The sequence below is a fragment of the Urocitellus parryii genome, chromosome 10 (genome assembly GCF_045843805.1).
Source record: "Urocitellus parryii isolate mUroPar1 chromosome 10, mUroPar1.hap1, whole genome shotgun sequence".
Classification (NCBI taxonomy): domain Eukaryota; kingdom Metazoa; phylum Chordata; class Mammalia; order Rodentia; family Sciuridae; genus Urocitellus; species Urocitellus parryii.
Genome location: NC_135540.1, coordinates 140,452,951 through 140,476,132, shown reverse-complemented (window position 1 = coordinate 140,476,132; position 23,182 = coordinate 140,452,951). Strand labels below are relative to the sequence as shown.

General features: G+C 55.1%; 1 protein-coding gene across 1 annotated transcript in view; it reads left to right on the top strand.

The window, feature by feature from the left end:
• Positions 1-7,827: 7,827 nt before the first annotated feature.
• Crmp1 (collapsin response mediator protein 1) overlaps positions 7,828-23,182 on the top strand; it is a 55,278-nt gene continuing 39,923 nt past the window's right edge. Inside the window, exon 1 of the mRNA XM_026395269.2 lies at positions 7,828-8,208. Coding sequence (XP_026251054.2) covers positions 7,828-8,208 — 381 coding nt within the window. The remainder of the gene's footprint in view (positions 8,209-23,182) is intronic.

The following is a 23,182-nucleotide window of genomic DNA, read 5'->3' as shown; positions in this document are numbered from 1 at the left end:
AGAGGAACGCTGCCCCTCTCCAGCCTCGGGTTGAAGATGGAAGATGGGCACACGTTGACTGTGAGCCTGGGGCGGGGCTGGCTGTGGGGCACCTCCTAGCAGGAGGCTCTGGGTGTGGTCCCCAGCACAGAGGAGAGAAGGAGGGGGTGGGGAGAGGGGGAGAGACCAAGCTGGGCATCGGGAAGCATGAATAAGAGCACAGTCATGTCAGGTCACCTAGTGGGTGGGAGTGGGCACCAGCTGGTGCTTCACAACTGCTCCTTTCTAACAAGTGGGGCCTGTCTAAGGCTCCAGATCTCCTTCCTGGCAAGATACATGACATTGTAGGAACAACCTGGCTTTAGGAATTGTGAGCATGATTTCAAAACCCACCCTGAGCAGGCCAGCCCCCATTCTGATCTGCAAAGTCCTCTCTTGGTAAGTGGGGGGCCGTATCACTCTCCTCGCCAGTACCAGAAGAAATGAGAAATGTCAGGTACCTACACTTAGTACATGCTCAATAAAGTCTGGGTCCCTTTCTTCCCTTCCCAAGCAGAAATCTGCCACCTAGGTTAAAAGAATGTCACGTTTTTCCAAATGTTAAAAAAAGAAATGAGAGAGATCTGTCTTCTAGTGCCCCCTGCCCCCAGCGCACTCCACAGGTTCTTGGGGTTAGGGTTGGCCGCTTACCAGGTGTCATCCCTTCACTTAACCAACAAGCCCTGGTGCCAGGCGCGGCAGTAGGCCCTGGAGTCATAGGAGAGGGCAAAGCGCTCCAAGTCCCCACCCTCCTGCAGCGGGAGTTCCCGTTGGTCAACAGGTCAGCGGTGCTGAGCACTTGGTAAGTGCCCCCTGAGCTGGCTTTGTGCAGGGCCTGGCTTTGCCCTTGGGCCTGTTGCTGGGGAATAGGGGCACCCTCTGTTCTGGGCCCTGCCTGCTGCTTCACCAGCCCCAGATGGAAAGCTCCCCCTAAGGCCCCAGCCATCGCCTACCACTGGTCTTTCTGCCCACTCATGCTGTTACTGTTACTTCTGTCCTTTCCAGGAGTCCCCCATGGGGTGAGTAGTCCATGCCACTGCACATGGGGGACCCTGGCAGAGCCCCAACTCTTTGAATGAATGAAATGGAAAGGTAGATGGAAAAGAAATTTGTCTCTCATAAACATACAGGATAGGTGCTTGTGACTGTCCACACGCTCCACAGAGGACAGATCCCACCTGGCAGAGGAGAAGACCATTAGGGTTTGAACCAGAGGGACCAGGCTGCCATCTGAGTTCTGCAACTTACTAACTTTGAGGCCAGGGAAGGAACTTCCCCTCCCCTGTTTCCTCATCTGGCAAATGGGGGTAGGGAAATAGCTGCTTCCGCACGTGCTGTGGAAACAGTGGACACGCTGGGCAGAGAAGCGCCTGTCAGACCCAAGTGCTGTGCAGGTACTTTATTCAGTGCAAACTTATTAGGCACCTACTGTGTGCTGTTATGAGCATGGTGATGATCTGTCTTAGGACAATTTGGAAAAAGTCCCCAGGCAAAGGGAGAAAAGACTTGTCAGATGGTTGTACAGCACATTCATAGATTATGATTAGCAACAGGCAGCCAGTTGGCATGGTAACGCTTCCCCATGAACCACTAGGCAGTGTGCTTAAAATAGGTACGCTGAAGGTGCGGTGGCAGCTGGGAGCGAGGCAGCGTGGGCAGATGGCTCTGTGGACTGCCTGGGCCATGTGCTTGGGGGGTCACTCCCTTGCCCTTGCCCAGCAGGCCAGCAGAGCAGGCATTGAGCTAACAGGTCCAGAAGCACCCTCTGTGGGCGCTGGCAAGGCCTGAGACTTTAGGATCAATGTCCACCTTTCCTCATTCTACAGGGAGGAGACCAGACAGTGGGGTTCAGGGGCACCTCCAGGTTGATTTGGAGTCTTGACAGAGGATTCCCAGCCGGGCCACCATGCAGGCCCCTCAGGTTCAGAATGCCACCAGGCAATTCATGTCATAGCAGGTCACAGTCCACGTGGCCCCACCTGGCAACACGTATTAGTGCCAGGAACTCTTTCCCTGGGTGTCGAATCCATGAGCATGTTTCTCCCCGGGGAAGCCCTGAACTCCACGGTACCTTGGAAACACACCTGCTTCTTGGCTAGACTTTGTGACTGGGGTTCGGCTTCACCCTCCATGACCTGCCCTGTCTAGTTCCTCCCTGTGAAAATCTCCAGAAAGCGGATGGAACTCCATGAATCACTTTGTGCCGAGATCATTTCGGAGTCTGGTTAGCCTTCATTGAAGAGGGAGGGGAGCCCAAATCCTCTCAACGGATAGGTCATTTTTGTTTGTTTCACTCAGCAATTTATTGAACAAACTTTAGAAACTTGAGGGGGTCTTTTCTCCCTCCGGCCGCTGAGTTTCTTTTAAGAAATTCACAGCTCCCAGTTGATTCCAGGCTGAGATTCCAGGTCTGGAAAGTGAAACTTTTTGAGAACTCAGTCAACTTCTGAGAATGGGGTGCTAGACAATTCTGACATCTTTTAGACCATCAACTTTCCTTTCTGAGTTGAGATTGTGCTGTTCTGGGGCAAGGAGGTGGGGGGTGTCTCGAGAGCTCTGCCACTCGTCCCCCAGGCCATTGGTCGGATGTGAAGACCTGCAGTGGAGACTCTCCGTGACTCCTGCACACTGGCCTGGCCAGCTGTAAGCTTTTCTAAAGATCCAGGCCCTCACCCAGGCTGCTGGCATCAGATGTCTCGCCTGGGCCCCAGGCAGGGCACCTTCCAAGAGCTCCCTGCTGAATCTAACACCAGGGACAGAACCATCAGACCATGGCCCCACAGTCCTTTGCAATTCTCCCATCCCCTCGGCTAATTAAATTCCGAGATGCCACTGCGGGTTTCTCTGGTGTTAGACTCTTGTTCATTTTTACTCCTCGCTGGGGAAAAAAAAATGTGTTCTCAGAGTTGGCGGGAGAAGTTTCTCATCTTTGGAGTATTTCTGGCCGTGAGTCGGCTTTGTGACTGTGCCCTTAGAGGGCCTTTTAAGCGGAGGATAATCCCTATGGAAATGGATTTCAGGACACGTGGTGGTACTTGGCTTCACAGGGCAGCTCTGGGGCTGGGCTCTGGATGGCTGGTCACTGCACAATATCTGGAAATCCAGATAAAGACCAGACACTGCAGCGGATGTTGTGATAGAGACACCAAGAGAGCCTCCTGGGGGTAGCTGCCATACCCTAACCTCTTCCGACCTGGATTTGGTGAGCGGTTATATCAATGGAATAAGCAAACAGGACAAGGTCTCCATTCAGCCTGCGCACCAGCGGCCAACTTTATTCCTTCTTAGTTTTGAAATAAACTCTTTGAAATTCTCTGGTGCCTTAAGGAAAAATGAGAAAGGAAACCCCTGGGGTTTGCTGATATATTTAGTCCTCTTCCCTGTGTCAGGAGAATTTCTAGAGGAAGAGAATCCATACGCAGGACCTAAAACTGCTTTCAATAAGCCCTCAGAGCTGGGGTGGAGAATTGCATTTCCTTTTATCCCATTTGATCTTTCCCATGATCGCTCCATGCCTGGTGTCCGTGCAGTGAAGAGTCATGAACTGACACTGTGGCCACGGCTGTGATAAGGCACAGACCGATAGCACCTTTATCTGATGGTAGAAAAAGGGAAGGAAAGACAAATGACTGAGATTGTTAAAGTAGCTGAAGACTTAATTTCAACTCTGTGTCAATGTGTTTGAACGTGCTATGACACAGTGTTTGTAAGCAGGACACTGAAGTGATGGGGAGAATGCTGCCTGTCCAGTGATGGGACAGCTTCTCATGGGGACAAGGACAAAGTCTGTCCCTAACAGAGGAGGGGTGAGCTCTGGGGCTGGGGAGGTACTCTGGGTTTGAACTCTGGATGTGCCAAGCAGCCATGCAGGCTTGGGCATGGTGCTTGTGTCCCCAGCTCCTCTGCAGGAACAGGGCCGGGGGGTGTAGGATCCTGGGGGGAGCGCATGGTTGTTATGCACTCAGAGCATGTTAGAGGACACCAGGAGCCCTACCTCTTCCCCATGACAGCAGGCTCCGCAGATGCCTCTCAGAGGGATGCTGGAGCATCTACCACCACCCCGAGCTGGGGACCACGTCCATCTCTTCCACAGCGCAGGTTTTCACCGCCTGCTTTTCGATGGTCAGGCAGGGAAGAGCCAGTGGATCACTGGCAGAGCTCATGAGTAAGATTTGTGGGTTCATTTTGGCAGATCCTCCAGGGCCTCCTTACTCTTTCCTAGTTGAATCCTGGGCAGAGATCCCAGGAAATCTGTGAAGCACAACATCAGTTTGGAAAGTGTGTGTTTTTACACTGGATCCAAAATGCACAGAAAGTCCACCCCTTGTGGCTGCGTGGACGTGCAAGGACTCCTAGATGATGGCGGGATAAGCCCCCCACGGTGGGGTGTGCTGCTCACCGGGTGGTCCAGCACCAGGAGCAGACCCCCTTTTGGATGCTCTTCAGCAGGACCCTCCTCGGGTGCTGGGCCAGTGGGTGTCCCGTCATGCCTGCCAGCAGGGATGTGACAGAGCCAGCCACCAGGAGCTGCTTCTCAGATTCCTGATCCCTGGGACTTGGGCTCATCTCTCCCTTCCAGGTTTTCAAGATTTGTAACAATTGCTCCATCTTGTGTGAAGCAGGCCAGGATTCCCCCTTGTTACCCAGATGTATTTTTCTATGTTAGTTAAATGTATACTTTGTGTAATTTTGTACATTAAAATGTATGCTTTTCACAGAGTTTTTTTTTTTTCCTTCTGAATGTTTGATGGATGAGCGGTTCCCACAGTGTTGGGGAGCCCTGATGTGACACAAAAAGGCAACGGATCCAGGACTCTCTTGGTCTTGGCGGGGAATGCAGTATCTTCTCTCTAGGGGAATCCACTTTGCACAGACCGTGAGGGGATTCCCTGCAGGATCTGTCACATCCCTGCATTAATTTCCTTGCTGCCCTGACAGATGCCATCCATCCACCTAATGCCTAAAAGCAACACTCACCCATCATCTCACAGATGAGGTCACAAGTCTGAAATGGGTCTTGCCAGGCTAAGTCAGGGGTTGGTGGGGCCCTGTTCCTTGGGGAGGCTCCAGGGGGAACCCACGTCCTCGCCCTCCCAGCTCCACCTGGCAGCCCCTTCCTTCATCCTCAGAGCCAGCAGCGTAGCTTCTTCGACTCTCTAACTCCGACCTCTGCGCGAGCATCTTCTCGCGCGGCTCTGCTTGCTCCCTCTCCCGTTTTAACAGAGCCCGTCTCTCCCTCGGCTCCATCCATATAATCCAGGATAATCTCCCCGAGTTCTTATTAAAGCCCACAAAACGTCCCCACTTGCCATGTGAATTAATACACACGGGTTCCAGGGATGAGGTGGCCGTCTTGGAGCTGATCACAATCCCTGACGTACTGATTTGAAAGCAACATAAAAAGCAGACCTTCTAGAATCCAGCTGCCTGGATTTCTCTCACTCGTCACCATGCAACCTTAGGCAGCTTGCTTAACTTCTCTGAACTTCTTTCCTTACATCTAAAATGCACAGGGTAATTCATGACTTGCTTGGCAGACTCACTAACAGCAGTATATAGCTGGTCACAAAGACATTCTCTTTTCTTAGTTTTCTGCAAATGTTCTTTTTACAACTTAGGCTTTTTTTTTTTAAGACCTCTTTTGTGTTTTGTATGCCTACACCAAGTGCACCATGGAGCTGAACTGGCCTCTCGTCCTCTTCCTGCTGTTGCCTGACACGTCCCTGTCTCTGCTGGGACTACTCATGGTCCCTGGAAGGCTCTGCGGTCTGAGGGGATGAGCTCAAATACAGAAACAGACTTGTAGGGATGGGGATGTAGTTCAGCAGCAGAGCACTTGCCTAGCATGCACAAGGCCCTGAGTTTGATCCTAAATACCTCCAATAAATACATTAATAAATAATAAAAAAGTTTAAAAAGAAAAAAAAATTTGCTAAATACTCACATAGTGGATGAGTCCGTCGTCCAGGCCTGGCTCAGCATCCGCTTCTCCCTGCATCTCTCCTAACACATGGGCAGTGAAAGGTATCCCTTGCAGCCCAGACTGGCTTGTTCTAAGGTTGAAACTGTAAATGCGGGGGGTGTCAACTGAGGCTATGGATCCAAAGTCGCCATAGGTCTCAACAGTCACAGAAACAACCCTTGAACCCCTCTGGCTTGGTGCTGAAAGGACAGCTCCCAGCACAGAAGGAAACAAGGACCTCTGGAGGGGATGCTGTCATCACGGCAGTCCCCACTCTGTCTTCCACTCTGCATGTCTGGACTTGCTGTGAAAGGGTGGGCAGCTGTGGATTCTCCATTCAGGAAGTACAGTTGGGAGGGCTGGGTCTCTGCTGGGACTACTCATGGTCCCCGGCTTGAATATCATGGAGAAATGAGGGAACTGCCTAAGGAAGCACACATGGCCTGGCCCCTGAGAAAGGCCAGGGAACACCCAGCAGAGTACACCCCACACCCCCATTCCCTCCATGGCCCAAGTTAGAGGAACCCAGGGACCTCAAGCTGCAAGTTCCAGGCACAGCAAGGGTGACTGTACCCTAAACGGCGGGAGGTGCTCCTGGATGGGGGTGTTTGACTGTCTGGGCGACAGCAGGTGCATGTGTGTGGTGATCTATTTCTTTGTGTGTTCCTCTCTAGAGTGTTTCTATTTAAGCTTCCGATTTATTTCTGGTGTGGATGTGTGTGGGCGTTCTGCCGGGAGTCTGAGCCATGTGTGGAGTCGCCTTGGCCTTTGGTACTGGTGGAAAATCTCTTTGTCATACTATGTCACTGGAGTGTGCATCCAGTCCCAGCGTGAGTCATTGGCTTAGGTGTGAGAAGGTCTTTGTCCTGCTGTCTGCAGGAGTGAGCTACTGGCCTGTCCCTCTTGCCCCGCGGTACCATCCTCCGCCCTTACCACTGCAGGGTACATCTTCCTTAGAAGGTCAGCTCCCGGTGGGCAGGGGCTTCTGTTGGCCCTGTCCCCAGAGCCCATGGCAGTGCCAGGTGTTATCAGGCAATCAGTACAGTAGTGCTGAGTGGATGAATGGTGTGTCCAACGTGTGTCTCCCGGGCTGGGCAATTAATTTCAGTACTATGGAGCGGATGCATAGGGTTATTTGACAATAAGAATTTCTGGTTGTGTGTGTGTGTGTGTGTGTGTGAGAGAGAGAGAGAGAGAGAGAGAGAGAGAGAGAGAGAGAGAGAAAGAGAGAGAGAATGCTTGGATTGTGTCCAATCATATATGTGTATGTGTGCAAAATTGTCTACGGTGTGCGTGAACGAGCCTGGGTGTCTGGGACGGAGCGTGCGTAAAATTGACTTGTGTGTACCAGCATGTTGTACATCTCTCACGTGTTTGGGGTAATGTGGTGTAATTGTCTGGTGTACGGGTAAGAACCTATGTGTGCCTCTAGAGTGTGTGTGTGTGTGTGTGTGTGTGTGTGTGTGTGCATGCTCTACACTTCTCCTTCCGCTCGCGCCCTGCGCTCCGCCTGGGGGCGGGGAGTGGGGGTGCGTCGAGGGCATTGCGGTTCGGCCGCCCGCCCTCGGTGCTGCGGCTCCTGCACGTCACCATCCCTGCACGCCCCAGCCGCGGTCCCCGCCCCCTGGTCCTTTGTAGCTGGTGGTTGAGCTGCCTGCAGCCGCCTGGAGGCCCCGCCCCGGCCCGCCCCAGCCCCGGCCCGCCCCGCCGCGCGCCCCGCCCCGCGCGCCCCGCCCTCCCCGGGCTGCAGTCGCGCCTGGGCAGCCGCGGGCCCGCACCGAGGCGCGGAGCGAGGCGCACGGAGGAGGGTCGGGCCGCGGGCGGCGGGCGGCCGGCCTTGGACGGGTATGGCGGACCGGCGGCGCGCGTGGAACACGGAGGATGACCTGCCCGTGTACCTGGCGCGGCCGGGCAGCGCGGCGCAGACCCCGCGCCAGAAGTACGGCGGCATGTTCGCGGCCGTGGAGGGCGCCTACGAGAACAAGACCATCGACTTCGACGCGTACAGCGTGGGCCGCCGCGGCTCGGCTCGCACGCCGCGCAGTGCTGGCCGGCCCGACGTGGTCGGCCTGCCGGGGCCGGGCGGCAGCGAGGACACGGCCAGCGACGTGAGCGAGCCCTCGGGCTCGGCCGTCAGCTCACCAGGCGAGCGCGACGAGCGACCGCCGGCCCTGAGCATTCGTTGCCCTGCGCCCCGCGACCTGCCACTCGGCCGGGACAATAGCCAGGTACCCTCGGGGAGCGCGTGGACCGGACGTGGGGGGCGGGGCCCTCGGGGACCCTGGGCTGGGGCCGCTGCCACCAGGCTGGGAAAAGCTACGGAACGGCCCCTCCCCCACCTCATCATACAAGAGGTTCAGAGAGGTTGTGCGACTCGTGCCGGGTTGGCCAGCATAGTCCATGAGACTCCTAAGGGACCTCCGAGGGCCGTCCAGGCTCCTCTTCTGCAGAAAGGAAAAGCGAGGTTCTGAGAGGAGAAGTAAGTTAGGTAAAGCAGCCGCATGGACACTTGAGTCGCAAAGGAACCTCCGGGATGAGTTAACCCAGAGCTCCTCGTCCGTGTTCTGTGCAGAGGAGGAAAGCGCCCTTCCGTGTTCTTCCATCCATATATTTGCTCACTCAGTAATTGCGGAACACTTACTGTGCCCCTGCACCCGTGGAGGTTACGCGAATCGCCCTGGCCACATGGCCTCAACGGGAAAGGGCCTTCGCGAGTGCTTCCCTCCTGGTTTCTGGGGTGAGGGTTTAGTTAAGGTCTAAGATCGTCGGGTAGTTAGAACTGGAAAATCCTTCCCGAAGCAGCCGCTGCCTTCAAGGGATACCGGCTAAGCGGGAAGCCGCCAGGGAACTGGGGGAAGAAGGGTGTGTGGATCGCACAGCCCTTGGGATGGATGGACGGATGAGGCTTAGATCCAGTGCCTGGAAAACAGAAGAAAGATCCCCCAGCTGTCGGCTTGGTCCAGACAGAACTCAGTGCCTGAATCTGCTGGGTTCCCCGCTTAGCAACCGGCCCCACCCTCCAGAAGTTCCCAGGCTGGCTTGAGTGACAGGTTTATCGTGAGAATTAAATCAATCAATGTCACAGATAGTGAGTGTGTATATGTGAAGTGTTTGTGGAGTTTTATTATTATTTTAATTAACCCTGCCCCTTCCAGCGCTATGAGAGGCATAAAGGGAACTCAGAGGCAGAGACTGATCCGGACGGCAATCTGGGGGGGCTTCCTGGAGTAATTAGAGCGGGGCCAGCCTGTGGCTGGTGTCGCTCTGGTCCACATCCCTGTGGGACCGCCCATTCATTAGCTTGAGAGCTCTCCGCGGTCCTGAATCCGCGGGGAAGGTCTAAGCGAGAGAGTGTGGGGGGTGGGGTGCGGGAGGGAGACGTCGGGAGTCCCGTCTCCTCCTCCCCACCCCGTCTTTATCTGGCCCTGCCGGCCCCTTTTCCTGCGGGCCGGCCTTGCTTGGGATGCAGGCTCTCCAGCTCCACCCGGAGACGGGGAAGCCGGGGCCAGCGCGAGGGAACTAGCCGGAGAACTTGGCCCTCTTTCACCTGGGCGCCTCCTTCTGGGAGAGGCGGGCGGCCGACTCTCAGCTCCCTCCAGGGAGGGAGTGTGGAGTGCCGGGGAGGCGAGGGCGCTTTGTGCTCGGCCGGGAGCTGTCCCGAGGCGCCACGCCAGCAAGCCCTGGGTTCTGCCCGGGCCGCGGGGCCGCCGCGCCCTGGCGACTGGGAACTCGGGTCTCGTCACCTCTCCCAGTTTCTCCCCCCTCTCCGCTCCAGTCCCCTTTGCCCTTTCTCCTAGTTTTTGGGAACAGGACAGAAGGGCTCTAAAAGCCCTAAAGGGTCGGGTCTGAGTAGTGGAGGGAGTATGTCTCCCTCGGGGGCGCATTTAAATTCCTGCGGAAACGGCGACCGCAGGGCTTGGGTTACTGAAGGCCGGGGTTCCGGGGCGGGCCTCGTTGCTTCTGCGCTTTGCAGTCGGTGCTGGGACCCCTCCCCCGCCCACCGGCGCTTTCCTGGGAGGGAGGTGGGGTTTCCGTGGCGCAGGCGCAACATTTGCCTCTGCTAGAGGCTGAGTGGCTGCGGCGCTTGGTACCCGCGAAGTCTGCTTGGGAGCAGCATCTGTTTGGCCAGCCTGGAGCAGGGGCTCCGCCCCCTGATTCGCACGTGGTCCTGTCCCCATCTCCGCAGCATTCGCACTCTGATCTCCAGACTGACCCTTACCGAATGTCCGGTGCCAGAACCTAGGACTTAGCTCTGAGGAAGGAAACACTGGAATCTGAGGAAGGGGGGCGGCCCCCACCCGCAGTTTCGGGTCATTAGTGAGAACTTAGAACCCAGCTCAGACCCAGGCTGCAGCAGCAGCACAGGGACACCTAGACCTGGTGTGCAGGAGCCCGGCTTTCAGACCCAGCTCTGCAGCCAATGCGTTGCACCTGGACCTAGAGCCGCATCCGAGTATCCTCATATCGCACATGAGATTATTTAAGAATTATTTAAGATTTAGAGATTCATATCCTGTAGAGTTCCTTCCTAGTAGAGTTGAATTTCACCCTATTTATAATTTTGTATTCTGTAATGTTACTAAAACCCAGTTTTTTCACTTGCTTCTTCCTACAAGAAATACTTACCCAGATATGATAGGTAGATACTCAGTGCATCTAATACTCTGAATGTAGCATAAGAAAGTAAAACTACAGTTCCTCAAACTCAACAATGATAAACTCCAGTTAACAGCCTGGGTTCAATTTTGACTAAGCCATGTTTTAATGCCCTTGACCTTAGAGACCTTTGCTAGCTTTATCCCTTAAGCCTCAATTCCCATTTATGAAATGGGAAAATCGTGGGCTGTGTTCTTGGAATACTTTTGTTCTCCTCTGTGAACCTAGGGCCCCACCCTCATTTTAAGGCCCAATCTCTGATCTCCTGCTGTGGACCCAGGAACTGGACTAGGAATTGACCTCAATGGTGTGGAGATCAAGACTCCTGGCCCCAGCCAAAGCCCCCAAACTGAGAGTCTTTACCAAACCTAGCCTACCTCTCTCTGGGTGGCAACTGGAAAGTAGAGAAGATGTGTCTTCCAGGGCCTGTTTGGGTTTCGCAGGCAGAAAATGAGCAAAAGTGGAGGAAGGTTGGTGCTTTGTCCTGCCTGGTGGTGTGGGGCACAAACCTTCCAATGCAGGAAGGGCTTGCTGAGTCTCCCTTTTGTTTCCTCCTCCATCTTTTCTCCTTTATTATGAAGTTCATCAAGTTATGTCCTAGCTTCCTGCCCACCTCCCCCTGAGCAACATCTGGATCCTGGGCCCCTGGGCTGCTGAACACTCAACTGAGAGGCAGGAGCATCCTATTTCTCCTCCTGTCCCCAGCCTGTCCCCAGGAGCTATGGAAAACTTAGTGTAATGGCCTAACCTTTCAAGCACTCACTGTCTGGGAGTGACCTCGTGGCCCCAAAACCAGGCCTCTATGTGTTGAGAGAGCTGTTGCTGTTGTCCTTCAGCAGGTCAACCATGAATTGTGGCCTTGTCTCTCTTCTGTGGCTACATCTGGGTGGCCCTTAGGGGCCTTCAGGGAAAGCTGATTTAGGGATGGGAATGGGGAGGGTAGGTTCTTTTAGGCAGAATGCATTGAAAAGCGGTGGGAAAACGAGTAGCCTTTTGTCTAGGGTGGGGATATACAGGGTATGGCTATAGTAGAGTCTTGTAGTTGGAGATGGAAAAGGGCTAGGTCCATTTAGCCTGTGGCGCAGGGTGGACTGACAGAGGCTGCGGAAGGAGTGGCCAGAGGGGGTCGGTCATTGGGTGCGATCCTGGCGGCCAGGAACGCTCCTTGGAGCTGGGGAGGGTCCTGGCACCTATCCCGCGGCTTCCTCCCTATACACAGGATCAGGCAAGACCCCTAGATGCAGTGCCACACACCTGTGGCGCTGCCCGCGGGCTCTGCCTGTGCATTGAGGACCGTTTCTTGCCTTAAAAAGAACCTTGAAAACCAGACCCTCCCCTTCGCGAGAGCGAGGCTGGGGCGCAGCCGAGGGCGTGCGTGCGGGGCGGGGGTCGGCGGGGCTGGGCGGGTGGGGGCGGGGGCGGAGTAGGGGGATCGGAAGGGAAGCGCTTCCTGGTTCGAGCCGAGAGGGGCGAATCGGGCTCGGCTCCCGCCGCCGGGAGGAGCTGTCTGTCTGCAGCCCCCTCCTCCCGCCCTGCCTCTCCTCCTCCTCCCGCCCTCCTCGCCGAGCCGGGCGTGTTGGCAGCGGGAGCGGCGGCGGCGGCGGCGGAGGGCCGAGCAGCCGGGGCAGCCGCGCTTGGGCATCCGCGGGCGCCGAGCCTCCGTCCCTCTCTCCATCCCTCCCGGGCCTTTGTCACTGCGCCCGCGGGTAGCGGGGCCGAGAAAGAGCCCGACAGAGAGTCAGATAGCAGGGAGGTCCAGCGGCCAGGCCGAGGGCGCCGGAGGGGCCATGTCTTACCAGGGCAAGAAGAGCATTCCGCACATCACGGTAAGCGCCCCCGCCCCGCCCCGCCCTGCTGAGGTTCTTTGTGGCTTGGGGATCGTCGCCACCAGGTCCAGGTCCACGGGGGTATGGCTGAGGCGCCCCCGAGGCTTCCTGCGTCGCCACGGGTGGGGCGGGGCCGGCCTGGGCCAGGCAGCCCCCTCCCCCCAGCCTCTGGGGACAATAAGGGGGGAGCCCCACATGGCGGGGCGGGGCTGGAGCCTCGGGTCCCTTCCCCGCGGGCGTGCAGCCCCCTCCCCCTACGGGATGTGCCAGAGGATGGCGTGACGGGGGGGATGCGGAGCTGAACAAAAGAGGGAGGGGCGCAGGGTCCGAGCCCCCTCCCTTGGCTCCGCAGGGTGGGAGGTGCGCTGAGCCTGGCGCGCGCAGCCCCGGCACCTTTCGGCCCTGGCACCGCACAGCCTCCAGGAGGAAGATAAATCGCCATCGCCGCTTCCCACTCCCCTCCCGTAATGATGGGGTGGAAGTCCGGGCCGCGAGACAGCGCCATGATGGAAGCCCGCGCCCACCCTCCCCGCCGCTAAAAATAACCTCTCGGCGGACGCGGACAGGCGGCCCTGGAAGGGTTAACGCACCGAGGCTGGGCTGCTGGAGGGTGGGAACGGTAGTGTGGGCCGAGCCGGCAGACTGTGTCCCTGGGTGTGGCCGGAAACAAAGGAGCCCCGGTCTCTCTGCTTTGTCTCCATGGGGATCCAAGGGCTCAGCGGTCAGGGGCTGGAGCCTCCACCCCACTCCTGGCCTGGCCTCAGAGTTGAGGAGGCCATTGCAGAGTGATGGGCACCACCAGCACTGTGGACCTTGGGTGGCAGGCCGAGCAGCCAGGTGCCGAGGGGCGGGGTTCTAGGCCTGGTGGAAGCCCCCAGGTGACTCCCGAGGCTGAGGGTCTGAGACCAAGGTGCCCATTTATGCAGAATTCTGGGTCAGGAGGAGGCTGTCACTCCCTACACAGCTGCCAGTGTAGACTAGCCCTGTTTTATTGAATCCCAGCAGCAGTCCTTGGAGGGGGACAGGATGGGAGGGGCTGGACCCTTGGCCTCCCCTGCACACCCCGCATCTGCCTGACTGGGCTGAGCTTTGAGTTGGGAAATCCCTAGGGGGCTCAGCTCAGGTTCTTGCCTGGTCAAAGGGGATTGGGACACCTATCCATCTCTATGCTCTGCCTTAGGGACCTAGAGGCCTAGGGCCAATCTGTAAACACTAGTTGTCTGAGTCCGGAAGGAGTGTGTGGCCCAGGCCAGGCAGCACAAAGAAAGCACCATAATGTCCCTCCGAGGCGATGCCTGCTTTGGGAAGTCTGCCCCTGATCCTAGGAGGACTGGCAGGTGGTGGAGGTGAGGTGGTGGAGGGACCCATGAGCAGGAACCTTGGGTCCCTCTGCCCTAGGTGGAAGTTTACCAGATGGTCTTCGAGGCAGGTGTGTGGGAATGCTGCCCTGGGCTGGGGGTCTGTACAGTTGGGCTCAGCTGTGCCGGGTCCCCTGTGTGGGCTCTGCTGAGATGAACTGACCAGCCTTTTGCAACAGATGGCTCTGGGTGTGCCTTTTGCTCTGGCCCCTCTCTGCACATCAATGTTCTGATATCCACAGTGGGTACCTCCTCCAACAAGACCCAAGAGCATCAAGGGCTGCGGGTGGGGGGAGGCAGCAGAGTGTTTAGGTGCTTTGGGTCCACCTGGCCCGCCAGGGCTTTGGATTTGCTGCCTGGCTCCCTGCTGCTTTGGTTCTTCATGCAAAGCAAACAGTCAACATGTGGGTAAAGGAAAACCTCAGGTTTGTTTCCAGTAGCCTCAGGACGTGGTTCCCATAAACATGGGGAGGAGAGATGCTGAGAATTTTAGTTTTACGTTCATCTGGATAGCCCTCCCTAGCCAGAGAGATTTGTGGTTTTAAGGAGAAAATAACAAACCTGAGAGGATAGATTTGGATGGGGTTTCTTCAGGATCCTTCAATTGCCTGAGGGTCTTGGTTGATAATGCACATGTGGTGACAGGGACCAGGACCTTTCCTTAGAGGCCGATATGGCTTTCCAAGTGCTGCACCCCAGCCTGTTCTACGCAGTCATTTGATGAGTGAATAATAATGGCAAGCATCTGGTCTGTGCTTGGCACTTGCTGGGCTCCAGGGCAAGTGGGAGGGAGATGGCTTTGCACTTGCTCTCCCAGATGCAGCTGGGAGTCCCCTGGTAGAAGAGGAGGAGGGGAAAGGAGGAGGAGGAGGGGAAGGCACAGGCGCTTGGCTCCTGCCCCCAAGGACCAGTGGACTGCTTGAAATATGGATGAAGCTCTGTTTCATTTGTGGCTTTTATTTTTTTAAATAAATGGCACAGCCGGGGATTAACTTAGCTGAAGCTGTTTCTGTGCCCACTGAGCATTAAGCAAGAAGAACATCCTGGGTGTGGCTCTCAGCAAACAAAGGCACATAGCTTCCTGGCCTGCAGAAGCTCTGAGCTCCCACAGAAGCACCAAAGGGGTAGGCCTGTTCCATCGTGGGGTGGGGGGAGTCCAGGTTTCCACCACGGGGATTATGGTTTCTGTTGTTAACAGTCAGGCCTCGTGGGTGCTCACCCTGTGAGCTCTTGCTGTAGTCCAGCTTTCAGCATGAATTTCACCATCACCTTGTTCTGAGAACAGTGCTGTGTGGAAGGCAGCCAGGCGCATCGTCCTTGCTTCCCCAGGAGTAAACTGAGGTTCACAGACGTTTGCAGCATATCGAGGTTCTTGCACTGGATTGTGACATTTAAGTTCACATTCAAGTAGCAAGAGCAGGTGAGCTGCTTGGCTCCTTGAGAAAATCACACCCATGCTTTGCCTCTTCCTTTTACTCCCGGTGAAACTGGTGTGTGTGTGTATTTGTACACTAGAGTTTATATCTTTGGTATGTAAATGTGTATGTAAGTTTGACATCCAATCAAACAGTGAAGATGGACAGGAAGAAAGACCATCCAGTAGAGCTGACTCTGGGCTGAGTTAGTTATTCTAAAGTGCAAATCTGTAAACATCCTTGTGGGGCATGCTGTGCCCTGAGGGTACCACCCTGTCCTGTAGGTGTGCAGTCATCCCTGGCTTTTTACACAAAGGGTTTGAGATGCCTGCAATTGCTTGATTTGCTGTGCCTGTTGAGAAATCAGACACAAGTCGAATACAGGACTGAGGGTCTGGAAAGAGCAGAGAATGAACCTGCCAGTAATTAAGCAAATGCTCTCAGTTGTGTTGAGTTGATGATGGAGAAGAGAAAAATGGCCATATTAAGGGAAAAATCATTTTGTTTACATTAGATTGTTTGAAAGCATCTCAGAGGGAACATAAAAGTGACTCAGAGTTTTGATGTTTCCCATTTCACAACTGTGCCACCTTAATCATAAACATGTGCTTCTTGTAATGAACTTGGTCAAGCCTTAATCCAGGGGATACTTGGAATATGGCACATGAGTGAGCTTGGCACGTAGTAAATATCTACAGGTCAGAGTTTCTTTCTCCACGCTCAGGCTCCCTCTCTGAAAAATGAAAATTTGGAGTTTTGGCTAGAGCAGGTATTAACCATATATCTGCTGTGTTCTTTGAATTGTGCAAAGTGCATTAAGAAACCTGCCATCTAGGTGACGACGTGCACCCACAGGAAACAAACTATGAGTGGCCAAAGGGCAAACCCAACCAGAGCCCAGGTGTCAAGAGGAATTCAGAGCAGAGAGGACCCAGCACTGGCAAAGCAATGGGGGGGGGGGGCTTCTCTGGGCCCAGAGGTTGGAGTGGGCCAGGTGCTGGTTGCTGGGGAGTAGGGGGTAGCAGGATGGGCAAGGAGAGCTACGTGGACAAGGCCTAGGCTGGGGGTAAACGTTATGAGAAGAGAGTGAGGAGCTTCATACAGCTGAATCAGAAGCTGAGCTTGAAAGCGATTCTGCAGGGCTTGGGGAGTCTGGCAGAATTCACTTAGTGGACATAATACCTGGATTCTAAGTGTGACTCAGACTCCAGTGAGTTATTTGGTCTGGGGCGAGTCTTCCTGGGCCTTGGATTCCTTTTCTTTACAGTGAAAGAGTTAGACTGGATCATTTACTTCTAAGTTACAGGGCATTTTGATGGTCTTCTGGGGGTGACAGGGAGCCATCGCAAGTTCTTGAGCCGGGAGGATGCATGACAAGGGCAGTAGGTAAGAGTGTGGATTCTGAAGAGGGACTGAGTCTGCATCCTGGTTTTTCCACTTACTAGCTGTGTAATTCTGGAAATTCACCTATTCTCTGTATCAATTTTTTTTCTAAACAAAATTTTGATTGTAAAATAGGAATAATAATAACCCATAGATTTTTTCCCCCTGAACATTAAATGACAGTGTATATAAGATGGTTGGAAGTGCCTGAACATAGGAATTGCCATGTGGGTTAGCTGTCATGGTTATTACTGCGCTGTCAGCTTTGTTTCATAGCACACAGGTTCAAGATATCAACGACATATGTTTATTTCTTGCTCATGCTACATGTGGGCTATGGGTTGGCTGTAACTTTGCCCCTGGCTGCAGTGAGTCTGAGACCTGGGCTGAAGGAGCAGCAGAGCCCGAGAGATTGGCAGCACCTGGAATGCCTTTAGGAACTTCTGCTCCGGTGTGGCCTGACTGCTGTCTGCTGTAGTCCACTGGTCAGAGCAACATGTGATCAAGCCCTGAATCAATAGGGAGAAGACATTTTTTTTCTGGAGAGATACGAAGATGAGATGTGAACGTTCTGGAACATCCAGACACTGGGTAAAATTGGTGCTTGGGGGTTGGGGGTGCAAAGGAGAAAAGGCCCAGCATTGGTCCTCAGCTTGAGTAGAGATTGGGAAGCACCCAACTGAACTGGGCAGGAAGCTGGGAATACAGATTGGAATGGGGTGAAGGGCAAGGCCAGAAGTGGAGATTAGAGACCTGTGTAGATGAGGCACTGTAGGGACAGGAGGCTGCAGGGTGGCCCACCAGCCCGTGCTTCTCAGCCCGTGTGCTGTGAGCACAGTGAGAAAGTCCTCTGCAGATGTGCTGCCAGTTGTGGTCATTGTGGAAGTTTGTGTTGCTATAGCCACACGTTGTTTTGGCAGCGTCTCTCACAAGCAGAGAGGAGCTACATCCAGTCTAATTTGCTGGGAGTAACAGGAAGCTCCCACCAGAGAAGACTGCGCCTTCCAGCCTGTAAGAGGAGGGCAGCAGGTGCGGACAGCACTGTGGTGCTGAGGAACCAGCCCACGCTACCAGGAGCTGCAGAGGTCCCAGAGACCCAGGAACTCCGGGGCGTGGCTGCTGGGGCGTGAGTGGCCTGGCAGGGTTGGTGCTGAGTGGCCTTCAATCCCTTCGATGATGTTGTGAAATTTTATACCACTTGGCAGTGTCCCCCAAACACTGAAGGCTGAGGACCGTTGTGCTGGAGAGATGTCATGGCCCAGTGTTGGTTTTGTTCTGGGAAAAGACAACTCTGAGTTGGTGGGTATTGGTGGTGTGGCACGGGGTGGGAGCAGGGGTGCTTCATAGAGAAGATGGTTCAGGAAACAGCCCCTGATTGGTGGCGGTGGGGGGCTGTGGACATGTGGGTCGCAGCTCCTCTCTCCTTCCTTGGCCGTGCTCCGGGCATCTTTCTCCCTGACCATGGGCTGTCTTCCCTGGGCCTCTGCCATGGTGTCAGCTGTGCCCATCCTCCGTGGAGCCTGCTCCTCCTGGGGCTGGGGACTGTGGCTTCCTGCTTCTGCGTCCTTGGCTTGTCTCTGTGTCTGTCAGCTCTGCTTGACCGTGAACACTTGGACTGGGGGGGTCTGTCCTCAGCTTTCTCTGGGGCACTCCCGCTCAGGGAGACTCATCATGAGGACACAGGGCCGCGTGAATGGGCGGATGAAGCCAGTGCCTTTGGCCGCCTGGGTTTCAGGCGTGCCTGCGCTGGCCTTCCTTAACAGCGCCCTGTCTGTGGATTTAGCATTTCGTAGTCACCATCCAGGGGTAGAGGTGGCAGGAAGGGCTTTTGGATCTCCAAGAAATAAGAGAGGGGGGGCTCCTGCAGCGGTGCTCTGGCAGTGGGGAGGGGCGGAGCTGGCTGAGTCTCTCACACTGGAAAGGAAGCTTCTCAGCCTCAGTCTTCCCCAGGAGCTGGATTGCCGTCTCCCCCTCCTCCTCCCCGGGGCCTGGCCACCACCGATGACTTGGTGCCACAAGCTGGGGTCAATTCCATGAGAAGACTCGGTGATCTGCGTGAGGAAAGTCTGCTGCCACATGCTCTTTATGACATCGTATTCGTGGACCCTTAGGGCTTAATTCCTCATCACATCTCAGCACACATCTCCTTTCTGTAACCTCAAATTGGAAGGGAACCTTTTAAATTGTGTCAGATATTCTGCTTGTGCCTTTGAGGAGGCAGGAAGGACTGTCCATTGCTTCTCCCCACCCCCTGCTCAGGCAGGGATTCCACGTGCCCTCTCCTTGCATTCCTCCGGGGACAGGGAGATCACCACTTCACCAGACAGCCTGCCTTGCCCTGGGGCAGCTCTGTTCTTGGTCACCCTGTGCGTGGCGTGCCCTCCACCTGCCCTCAGCTTCTCTCCTCCACACTCCTCGAGTCCCCGGAAGGTATTCAGAATCAAACTTTCAAAATGAAACTTTAATGAGGGGACATTTTTTTTTTCTGCTTCCTCAAATGCCTGAACTTGGAGCAAGTGGCACAGAATGTTGAATTTCACAGCCCCATGTTCAGTGTAGGGAGCACTTTTACCTGTTTTCCTAAGTGATCCTGTGTTCCTGTGGGTCACTTTGACTAGTTGCATTAACAGATGAGGAAACTGGAGCCCACTGATGTTAGGCACCAGAGGTCAGGCAGCTCAGAGCTCTGTGAGACCAGCTCTCGTCCTGGCCTCAGGACAAGGACCCCCAGCCTCCTGGGAGGTAGGTGTCAATGTGAGCTGGAACTTGGAGCCCCATGACCAGTGCTGACCGAAGGAGACTCCACGGAGTGACCCCTGGTCCTGGAGTCACGACACTTTACATGATGGGGAGGTGGAAGTCAATGGGTGGAGCAGGTGACCAGGCTGCAGGAAGGCCTGGGTACAAGCTCAGGGCTGGGCAGGTGCATTTAGGGAGGCTGGGGGTATCATGAATGGACGAGAAGGGTGGGCCAAGGCTGAGGACAGGTAGCAAGGCCAGGAGGAGGCTGGGGGCGGAGCTGGTGGGGGTGAGTCCAGGAGGAGGCTGGGGCGGAGCTGGTGGGGCTGAGGCTGGCTGGATGTGTTTCACAAAGGCCCTCTGGCCTTCAGCAGGGAGACCTGTGGTGAGGGGACCTGGGGCAGGAGCAGCAGGGGCTGGACTTGAGCAGGCAGTTGTGGGCATGTTTCCAGGGTGGACACAACAAGACCAGGAAAGCCTTGGGCTGCAGGTGTGCTGTGGGACAGATGTTTCCCCACAGTTCTTGGACCAGAAAGTCATGTGTGACCCTCACAGTGGCACTAATGTGGCCCTCGTGGGCTGGGCTGGTCACCAGAGTGGGCTTTCTATAAAAGTGACTTGGTCCCTCTTGCTCTCTTGCCCTCTGCCTTCTGCCAGGGGATGACACAGCGCAAAGGTCCTTGTGAGGACCCAGCTTCGTGCTCTGGACTTCCCAGCCTCCACAGCCAGGAGCCAAAACAATTTCAATTGTTTTATTGTCACCCAGTCTCAGCTGTTCTGTTACGGCAAAGAGTGGTTCAGACATGGCGCCAGAGGTGACAGGGAAGTGAAGGTGAGATCTGTCTCCCCAGGTTGCAAGGATGTTAAAAAAATCAGGCGGCCTTCTAAGTGCTATGCATGTGTTAATTCATTTAATTTCCAAGGTAACCCTCTGCATGACAGTGGGAAAGTGGGGCAGAGCCGTGAACTCGCCCACCTGATAGGATTGGGAGGCCTGGGGCCACTCAGAGCCCCTGTCTGGCCTCCCACCGTCCTGAGCCACAGCCAGTTGCATCTCGGTTAACTGAGTGTTCAGTGAGGTAACACGGGTGAAGGGGCCTGGCTTGCCGGGGGCGCGGCCAGTGTCAACTGGGAGACTGGGTCTGTGTTGAGTATCTTACCCCCGAGAGGCGTTGGAGGCCTTCAGAGCCTCTTATCTCCCTTCCCTGCTCTGACCACACTCACCACAGTCCTACCAGGAGGGCGGGTGTTGTGCCAGGTCTGTGGTGGTGGGCCGTGGTGTTTCTTACTCCATCTCAGAGGGGCAGAGCTCAGGCTCAGACAGGTCATCCAGGCCTAGAGCACTCATTGCACAGGGGCCGGTGGGTGGTCACTGTGTAGGTGCTAGGCAGGGCTGGGTTCATATTCTGGCTCACCCTCTCTTGGGTCTTACCTTGAGAAATTCACCGAGTTCTCTGAGTGTCCTCGGCTGTAACTCCCGTGTGACTTGAGGGTGGAGCGTGCGGACCCTGTGCTGCAGGACTGGCGCCTGCCCAGGCTCCAGGAGCATGACTCTTTTAAAGTGGAGCTTTTCTATCCAGATTTTTGGTAAGAGGTAAGAAGTAGAGGCACAGAAACACAGACATAGGTGGAGGCCTAGATATCACTATCAGTGTAGTTAGCATCCTTCTCCGGCCCACTCCTGGGGTCCAGACACTCCATCCGCAGGGAATAGTTCCCAAACCTCTGCAGGCAGGACGGGACCGGAGGTCCTGGTGTCATGACTGCTGTTGTCATGGAAACGGGTCTGAGCTTGCAGCAAAGGTGGCAGTCCAAGGGGACCAACCAACTGATTCCTGCCGGCCTGTGGTGTTTGCCACTCTCTCCAGGAGAGCGACCCGGGAGGCGGCAGTGGTGTGAGGCAGAATCTGACTAGCAGATACTCACGCTTCCCCCCTTCCCAAGGATGGCTGGGCCAGCGTCCCCCAATGGAGGACCTCTGAGACCTGGTGTGGACACCTGTGCATTGGTCCTAGGCTCCATGTCAGCATTAGGGGGCATTGTAGGGAGAGGACATGGGCGTGCCCTCCCCTTGCTTCCTGGGGTGGGAGAGGAGCATTAGGGATTGGAAAGGTGACATTGGGACCTGGCACCTCCACTGTGAAATGTCTAAGTGTTATTACCCGGGTTTGGTGGAGACGTAAAGAGTTCAGACTTCCCAGCTGACAGGGGAGCAGTGAGGAGCTCCAAGACTGGGTGAGCGTGAGAGACCATCAGCCTCCCTCCCTGTGCTGTGGCCAGTGCGTTTCAGCACCACGGACAGCACACGACCCACCTCTTCCTCACCCAGGGCACCTCACCTGGACTCTGGGGACACTGTATATATATAATTTATTATTTTGCGGGAGTATTCTCCCTTTCTCTGTTTTTCCAGCTTAATGAATTTCTGCCCATATTTCAGAACTCAGGTCAATGTCCCCTCCTTGATGACACGGTCACTGTCTTCCTCCGAATCTGTAATGACAGCCTTGGTTCTCTGCTATTTCCAGATAGCCAAAGTTGCTAAACCAGTGATTTGTGGATAAGTGTTGGTTTGGAGAACAGCATGTCTTATTTTCTTCTGAGGACCCCTAGACCTTAATGGATTTTGTGAATCTCCTGAGGGCTGCCTTTTGGGCCTGTGTGCAGGGGACAGGTTCCATTCCCACCATGTGGGAGGGGGAGCAGAGCCCAGGGCACTTGAGAGCTTTGCTGGCCTGGACAGCGATGCAGATGCTTCCCTGTGATCCAGACCCTCCCTGCCCCCAGCAGGGGCCGACTGTGGTGTGTTTTGCTGTTGATTGATTGGTTAGGAAGGCCTGAGGCCTGAAGGCTGATGTCCCTAAGCGGAGCTGGATAGAACAGTTCATGTAGTGAAGTGACCAACGACCCTGCCAACAGCTGCTCTTCCCCCATTGGGCTGCTGGGAGATAGGGCAGGTCTGGAGATGAGCCTCCGCCTTGCTGGGCCATCCTCCAGCTCACAAGACACTGGCAGGAGACTCCACTGCTGCCCAGCACCAGGGCTTAGGTGACCCTTGCAAGGTGTCCTTCCAGCACCACCTGTGCCATGCAGGCTTTGCACCTGGCATGTGTCCATGCCCAGGCAGTGGGTCAGGATTTCAGGAGAGATGTATGGTCTGTCTGCCTGCCTTCCCCCCATCCTCTCCTTCCTTTCTAACCTCTTCATTACCCTATTTCACCCTCCTTCTCACTCCCTCTCTTTTCAAGTGTCCCATCTCCTCCTCTCTCTTCCCTGGCCTCCTGTCTGCCACCTCGTCCAGCTGCTCAGCAAAGATCTGTGACATTCCAAGGAGGGTCCCTGGCCTGTTGATGGAGATGTAAGGTGAAGTCAAGGGGTCTCCAGACCCCTCATGCAGTGCCCAGCTCATGCAGAGTGTTGGGACGTGTGTACGTTGTCCTGCCAGGGACACCGCAGTGGGGGCCCCAGGGCCTGCTGGGGAGGTGTCCGTTCCTGCCAGAAAGACCCACTCCCCTTGAGTTGTGCCATTGGAGAGTTTTGCAGTTTGCTTTTTCACGTGACATCTTATTGTCTTTGTCCTTGAAACTTCTATGAGGTATTGACCAGCTGAGGGGTAGTGATGTGGTTACACCATTGTAACTGAGTCTGGTCTGACCTTTGTGTATAAATCCTGGACTTGTTTAGGGCTATTTTCCTGGGGACAAATGGACAGCACTAGATTCCGGGTCAGAGGGCATGAGCCCTTTTTTATTTTCAAATGTGTGAATTTTATGTTTAAAATAAAAATCTTTACATCTAAATCATGTACCTCTAATGTCTTGTATT